General features: G+C 58.0%; 1 protein-coding gene across 1 annotated transcript; it reads left to right on the forward strand.

The window, feature by feature from the left end:
* Positions 1 to 889: 889 nt before the first annotated feature.
* LRFN1 (leucine rich repeat and fibronectin type III domain containing 1) lies at positions 890 to 7,841 on the forward strand (the record flags this gene model as incomplete). The annotated part of the gene is made up of 2 exons (XM_080702348.1): positions 890 to 2,295; positions 6,968 to 7,841. 2 exons carry the CDS (start codon positions 890 to 892, stop codon positions 7,839 to 7,841), a joined length of 2,280 nt encoding a protein of 759 aa, XP_080558474.1.
* Positions 7,842 to 8,157: the final 316 nt, after the last annotated feature.

The raw sequence follows: 8,157 nt of genomic DNA on the forward strand, positions 1-8,157 counted from the left end.
ACAAAAAAAAAAAAAAAAAAAAAAGATGAAATAGGGCTGGGAGTATGGCACAGAGGTAGAATGCCTCTGGGTTCAATCGCCAGTAACACACACACACACACACACACACCCCAAAAACAAAAAAATAAAAAGGGCTGAGGGTGTAGCTCTGAGGTAGAATGCTCCTGGGTTCAACCCCCAGTACCATTAATAAAACAAATAAAAATAAAAAGGATTGAGCAGGTAGCTCAGTGGTAGAGCACCCATGGACTCAATCCCCAGTGTGTGTGTGTGTGTGTGTGTGTGTGTGTGTGTGTGTGTGTGTGTGTGCAGTATTGGTGGATAGGGAAGGGCCCAGGTTGAGCCAGGTGTCACTCCTCTTGGGTAGAGATTAAGAGAGGTCTGGGGGTGGGCGTGGTGGGGCACACTTGTAATCCCAGTACTTGGAAGGCTGAGACGGGAGGATTGTGGTTCGCAGCCAGCCTCAGCTACTTAGCCCTCCACAATGTAGTGAGACCCTGTTTCAAAATAAAGAATAAAAAATCGGGCTGGGGGTGTAGCTTGGAGGTGGAATGCTCCTGGGTTCAATCCTCAATACCGAAAAAAAAAAAAAAAGTTCTGGGGATCCCTAGGAGAGGGCCAGGGAAGGGAGAGGGGAGAGGAGGACACCCAGGGGAGGGCCAGTGGTCATTTACCACTCATCATGGGAATACTGTACTCTGAATACCCAATACTTCCAGCTGATAGGGCCTTGGGACCTCTTACAGGATCCAGCCATCTGGCAGGGAGGGTGGTCTGACTCGTAACCGGACATCCCAGGGCCGCCAAGGTGGCCTGGGAGCTCTGGGCCTGGATAACCCTCTCCTTGTCCTGCAGGGCTCGCCTCCCATTCCTGCTCACCCGCCGCACCATGGCTCCGGGCCCCTTTTCCTCGGCGCTCCTCTCGCCGACACCCGCTGCCCTGCCCTTTCTGCTGCTGCTCTGGGCTGGGGCATCCCGCGGCCAGCCCTGCCCGGGCCGCTGCATCTGCCAGAACGTGGCGCCCACGCTGACCATGCTGTGCGCCAAGACCGGCTTGCTCTTCGTGCCCCCCGCCATTGACCGGCGCGTGGTGGAGCTGCGGCTCACCGACAACTTCATCGCGGCGGTCCGCCGCAGGGACTTCGCCAACATGACCAGCCTGGTGCACCTCACCCTCTCCCGGAACACCATCGGCCAGGTGGCGGCCGGCGCCTTCGCGGACCTCCGCGCCCTGCGCGCCCTGCACCTGGACAGCAACCGCCTGGCCGAGGTGCGCGGCGACCAGCTGCGCGGCCTGGCCAACCTGCGCCACCTCATCCTGGGCAACAACCAGATCCGCAAGGTGGAGTCGGCCGCCTTCGACGCCTTCCTGTCCACCGTGGAGGACCTGGACCTGTCCTACAACAACCTGGAGGCCCTGCCCTGGGAGGCGGTGGGCCAGATGGTGAACCTCAACACGCTCACGCTGGACCACAACCTCATCGACCACATCGCCGAGGGCACCTTCGTGCAGCTGCACAAACTGGTGCGCCTGGACATGACCTCGAACCGCCTGCATAAACTGCCCCCCGACGGGCTCTTCCTGCGGTCCCAGGGCAGCGGGCCCAAGCCGCCCACGCCGCTGACCGTCAGCTTCGGCGGCAACCCGCTGCACTGCAACTGCGAGCTGCTCTGGCTGCGGCGGCTGACCCGGGAGGACGACCTGGAGACCTGCGCCACGCCCGAGCACCTCACCGACCGCTACTTCTGGTCCATCCCCGAGGAGGAGTTTCTGTGCGAGCCCCCACTCATCACGCGGCAGGCGGGGGCCCGGGCCTTGGTGGTGGAGGGCCAGGCCGTCAGCTTGCGCTGCCGGGCGGTGGGCGACCCCGAGCCCGTGGTGCACTGGGTGGCACCCGATGGGCGGCTGCTGGGGAACTCCAGCCGGACCCGGGTCCGCGGGGACGGGACCCTGGACGTGACCATCACCACCCTGAGGGATAGTGGCACCTTCACTTGCATTGCCTCCAACGCGGCGGGGGAGGCCACGGCGCCCGTGGAGGTGTGCGTGGTACCTCTGCCGCTCATGGCGCCGCCGCCAGCCGCCCCGCCGCCTCTCACGGAGCCTGGCTCCTCCGACATCGCCACGCCCAGCCGTCCTGGTGCCAATGACTCAGCTGCCGAGCGCCGGCTGGTGGCGGCGGAACTGACCTCAAGCTCGGTGCTCATCCGCTGGCCCGCCCAGAGGCCGGTGCCCGGTATCCGCATGTACCAGGTCCAGTACAACAGCTCCGCGGATGACTCCCTCGTCTACAGGTGGGTGTGGTGCTGCGGCCCCGGACCTCCTCCCGAGCCCGGGGTCCCGACCTCCCTCCCACCTACAGGGCCCTTGGGCCTTCTTGCACAGCTGGGATTCTGGTTGGCCACACAGAGTTATCCCAGACCCTCGTTTGCCCTATCTCCACTATTTCTATCTCATTTTCCTTCCTTCTTTCTTTCTTTGGCGTTTAGGGAAAAAAAAAATTATTTTTCATTTAGCAAGTTGAGTACCTACATGAGCCAGACCAGGACTGGGCACTGGAGTTAGCTCTAACAGGGTAGGAGCCCAGCACGGTTGCTGGTCTCATGGGGCTCATGGTCAATATCTCTACTCACCAGAGGTGTCTAATTATCTACCTTATCAGTTAAACAGTTGGGAGCATGAAATACACACAGGGATATTTATAGTTATATTTCTTTTTATAAATTACATGCTAGTACTACTATTTCAAAATATCGAGCACATTAGAAAAACAGACAACAAAAAGTGTGACAGATATAAACTGTTTTCACCCTTCCCTGGTTGGAAACCATTGCCTTGGTGTAGACAGGCATCAGAGTTACTGTCTCCATCCTTGCCTCTGTTCCTGCTCCTGTCTCTTGTCCATCGCTCTCTTCTCTCTCTTAGTTCCTCCTCTGTGCTGGGCCCCAAGCCGGGTAACAAGAACCCAGTCCTGCCTTCAGGGATTTCAAAGCCCAGGGCTGTGAGACCTATGATACTCAGGGAATTACTGCCTTGGCCCTGCGGTGTCTCAGCACTGTGGTAGTTTTTCAGTCTGACTCTTGGCCACAGGTCTGGGCACAGTGGGCACGGTACACAGTCGGCATCTGATAAATGGCTGTTGGTGTCACGGTTGCCTCTCATTGTCTTTGCCTTCCTTGTGCACACTTCAGGGTGTCTCCTGAATGCCTAGCTTTATGCTTGACTTCATTTGGGGAAGCCAGAGGGAGCACAGCCATTTCACCACCTGGGGGGAGCGCTAGCTCTTGGGTGTGCCCAGAACTTCACCAGAAAAGCCTGCTCTTGGCTCCTGTCTCCATCTTTCTCAATATTCTCCCTCTCCCCTCCCCTCTCTCTGCAATACTAGGAATTGAACTCAACCCAGGAGCGGCCTACCTCTGAGCTACACCTCAGATCCATTATTTTTTATTTTGAAACAGGGTCTCACTGGGCGTGGTGGCGCACATTTGTAATCCCAGTGCTTGAGAGGCTGAGGCAGGAGGATCACGGTTCGCAGACAGCCTCAGCTACTTAGTGAGGCCCTTTGCAACTCAGTGAGACTCTGTTTCAAAATAAAGAATAGAAAGATAGGACTGGGCGATATAGCTTGGAGGTAGAATGCCCCTGGGTTCCATCCCCAGTACTGCAAACAAACAAAAACAAAACAGGGTCTCATTAGGTTGCTGAGGGCCTCACTAAGTTGTTGAGGCTGGCCTCGAACCTATGATCTTCCTGTCTTGGCCTCCCAAATATTGAGATTATAGGCATGTACTACCACATCCCTTTGTTGGTTATAACCACAAAGGGATGTGGTAGTGAATAAATGCCTCTCCCTTCGTCTCTGTTTTCCTTGATTCTGGACACTGAACACCAGGTAAATGCCTGCTGTGTACTAGATCCTGTGCTGGGGCCTGGGCTTAGAGATTAGACTGACCCAGTCTTAAAACAGTAGGCAAACTAAACAGAAAGGCTTCGCCAGATAATTCTGAGGTTGCTAGCTACTTCATTCCATCTTACTGACTTTGCTGCCGCGCAGTGATCCTCACCCTTCCTATTTGGATTTAGCCTAGGGCTGCACACATGCTAGGCAAGAGCTTTAGCCGGGCCACACCCCCAGCCCCTTCCCACTTTACAGGCAGGGAAATTGAGGCTCAGTGGAGGAAGCCACTTGCCCAGGGACATGTAGAAGGAAGCAGAGCTGTCCTGCTTGTGCTGAGCACTCACTGAACACCTGCTGTTTGCCAGGCAGGTATGGAGGAGAGGTGCAGAATACATTTCTGTAAATAGGTCTCAGTTTCTGTGGCTCTCTACTTCTCTCTTTTTTTCTTCCCATCTGACCCAGGGCCACTATGTGGTGGAGTGGGGAAGGTTCACAGCCCCCCACACCCTGCATTTATGCAGATGTCAATAGCCTCTAGTCCCCAGCTGGGCAAAAGGCCCCAGGACTCTTCCCTTCCCTTAGGCCCACAGTCCCAGTACTACATCTCCAAGTGCTGATGGCTGTGCTGTGGCACTGCGGGGGTTAACTTCCGCACGGCTGCCATGGGAGGAGGTGACATCCAACCAGGAGCCTGCTCAGTTGCTTGCTCTGGTCTTGCAGCCAATTAGAGACACATGGGCTCAAGCTTTCTTAAGGAGCCAGCCTCTGTCCTTGAAAAGCAGGGAGTCTGTAGCAACTGGTTATTTTGGGAGAAGGAGCAAGATGAATCCGCAGCTCTGAGAGGAAGGAGAGGAGGAGAGGAAGAGCAAGACTTAAAGCCAGGGCAAGAGTGGGGTGGGGCTGGAGGGGGAGGAGTGGGTGGGCCTTTTTGGGAGGGTGGGGCCTGTCCTTGGAGGCTGTGAGGTGGAGTGTGGCTTTTGGTGACGGAGGAGCTCACGGATTCTGGATAACTGAGGTGGGGCTTCAGGACCAGAAGGTTGTCCAGTGAAGGGGAAGGTGAGCTGAGAGGTTTACAGCCTGTAGAGATGGGGGTGTTGCCTTCCAGCAGGGTGGAGCTTATTCCCCTGGTCTCAGGAGGAGGAAGGGGGTTATCTTTGTCCCTGGTGGGCCACTGAGAGCCTTTGCAGGAACAGAGCCTGAAAGGTTGGGTGCCGGGCATGCAGAGCAGGTATGTTTGGCTACATTCCATCCATTTAAGGATGGGAGCATGGTTTCCATGACTTTTTTTTTTTTTTTTTTTTGCTGTACTGGGGTTGAGACCCAGGGGCATTCTACCTCTAAGCTGCACCCCCAGCCCTAGTTTTTATTCTATTTATTTATTTATGGTGGTCCTGGGGGTGGAACCCAGGGGCTTTTCTACCTCTGGGCTATATTCCCAGACCCATTTTCTATTTTATTTGGAAACAGGGTCTCACTAAGTTGCTGAGAGCCTCACTCAGTAGCTGAGGCTGGCTTTGAACCTGTGTGATCCTCCTGTCTCAGCCTCCCAAATGTTAGGATTACAAGCGTGCACCACCATGCCTGGCTTATTCTTTATTTTGACACAAGGTGTAACTTGCGGAGGGCCTCTCTAAGTAGCCGAGGCTGTCCTCGAACTGCGATCCTCCTGTCTCAGCCTTCCAAATGTTGAGATTACAAGCATTTGCCGCCACGCCCGGTTTGATTTCCATGACTTCTGGTGGTAGAGGGCTAGGTAAGCACATGAGGGATGGTTGACTCTCATATCTGGACTAGGAGCAGGGCCTGCAAAGAGTGGACATGGTCCTAAGCACAGTAGGGAACCATCTTTAGTTGGCTCTTGAGGAGTGTGGCTTGGCAGCCAGGTTTAATCAGGAGGCCGTGGTTTAGCTGGACATGGTTGCCTACTCCTGTAATCTCAGTACTTGGGAGGCTGAGACAGGAGGATCACAAGCTTGAGGCCAGTCTCAGCAATTTAGTGAGATCCTGAGCAACCAAGAAAGATCCCTATTTCAAAAAACAAAAAATAGCGGGGCGTGGTGGCACACGCTTGTAATCCCAGCATTTGGGAAGCAGAGACCCGGAGGACTGCGGTTCGCGGACAGCCTCAGCTACTTTATGAGGCCCTTCACAGCTCAGTGAGACCCTGTTTCAAAATAAAGACTAAAAAATAGGGCTGGGGGTGCAGATCAGAGGTAGAATAACCCTGGGTTCAATTCCTAGTATCTTCCCATCCCCACATACGAAAGGGTGTGTATGTGGCTTGTAGCAATGGCTCTTTAATGAGTGGGAATGTTTAGTGGGGGAGGCACCTAGAAATTATGCCAGAAGATGTAGGGGGTTTACCCAGAAGCTACCCAAAGGTGGGACATTCAGGTGTGCAGGAGTGGCAATTATGGTTTTGTCTCCCAGGTAGTAATGCATATATACAAAAGTAACTAGAGAGGCTGAGACAGGAGGATCGCACAGGTTCAAGCCAGCCTCAGCTACTTATTGAGACTCAGCAACTTAGTGAGACCCTGTTTCCAAATAAAGTATAAAATAGGTCTGGGAGTATATCCCGAAGGTAGAAAAGCCCCTGGGTTCCACCCCCAGTACCAGCAAAGAAAAAAAAAAAAAAAAAAGGAACTAGAAAATCAGTCATTGTTCTAGTAGGAATGAGATCAGGCTTTGAGTTATTGACCTGGGTGCCCATCTGATTGGGGGCGGGGCATACAGATAAGGGGGAGGGGCCCGTAGCACCAGTTCCTTCCCAGGAAGGAGCCAGGATCCAGGTTATGTAGATGGGGGAACCTGAATGGCCAGTAATGTCCCAGTGTAATATTAGAGAGCCGCGTAGCCCCAGGCCGTTGCAAGCACGTCCAATAGCAGGGTGCCCAATAGCCATGGTCCTGAGAGGGCGGGAATATCTCGAGGGCTGCTGCCGCAGCAGTGGGGGGTGCGCTCAGGTGGGAACCTTCTGTCGCCACCGTTCACCCTTACGGGGTAGAAGGCGGAGGGGCGGGGCTCAGAGTGGGGCTAACTCCGCCCTGATCCCACCCCTCCTGCAGGATGATTCCATCCACCAGCCAGACTTTCCTGGTGAATGATCTGGCGGCGGGCCGTGCCTACGACTTGTGCGTGCTGGCAGTCTACGACGACGGAGCCACCGCCCTACCCGCCACGAGAGTGGTGGGCTGCGTGCAGTTCACCACCGCCGGGGATCCGGCTCCTTGCCGCCCGCTGAGGGCCCATTTCTTGGGCGGCACCATGATCATCGCCATCGGGGGTGTCATCGTCGCCTCGGTCCTCGTTTTCATCGTCCTGCTCATGATCCGGTACAAGGTGTACGGAGACGGGGACAGCCGGCGCGGCAAGGGCGCCTCCAGGTCGCCCCCGCGGGTCAGCCACGTGTGCTCGCAGACCAATGGCGCGGGCGCGCCGGCCCCCGCCCCGCACGACCGCTACGAGGCGCTGCGCGAGGTGGGCGCGCCCGCCGCCGTCGAGGCCCGCGCCGAGGCGGAGCCCGAGCCGGAGGCGGCGCTCGGACGCGGCCTGGGCGGCTCGGCCACCTCGCTGTGCCTGCTGCCGTCCGAGGAAACTTGCGGGGAGGAGTCGCGGGCCGCCGCGGGGCCTCGGAGGAGCCGCTCGGGCGCCCTGGGGCCGCCGGCTTCCGCGCCCCCGACCCTGGCGCTGGTCCCGGGCGGCGCCACGGCCCGGCCGCGGCCGCAGCAGCGCTACTCCTTCGACGGGGACTACGGGGCGCTCTTCCAGAGCCACAGCTACCCGCGCCGCGCCCGGCGGACAAAGCGCCACCGCTCCACGCCGCACCTGGACGGGGCCGGAGGGGGCGTGGCCGGGGAGGACGGGGACCTGGGGCTGGGCGCCGCCCGGGCGCGCCTGGCCTTCACCAGCACGGAGTGGATGCTGGAGAGCACCGTGTGAGCGCCGGGCCGGGGGCCGCGCCGGCCGCCCGCACGCCGGGACCCGACGGGACTCCGAGCAGCCGGCGCCGCGCCGCCGGACTCGAGCGGAGCGCGGGGGTGCGGCTGGAGGCCACGCCCACGCGCCCAGGGGGCGGGGCGCGGCCGCCTCCTCCCGACCCCGCCCCTTCCGCCCCTCCCCCCCGCGCGCTCGCGGACCTCGCTGGAGCCGGTGCCTTACACAGCGAAGCGCGGGGAGGGGCGGGGCCCCCACACTGCAGCACTGAGACACGAGCCCCCTCCCCCAGCCCGGGACCCGGGGCAGGGGCGAGGGGCCC

Source organism: Muscardinus avellanarius (assembly GCF_963383645.1).
Source record: "Muscardinus avellanarius genome assembly, chromosome: 10".
Classification (NCBI taxonomy): Eukaryota; Metazoa; Chordata; class Mammalia; order Rodentia; family Gliridae; genus Muscardinus; species Muscardinus avellanarius.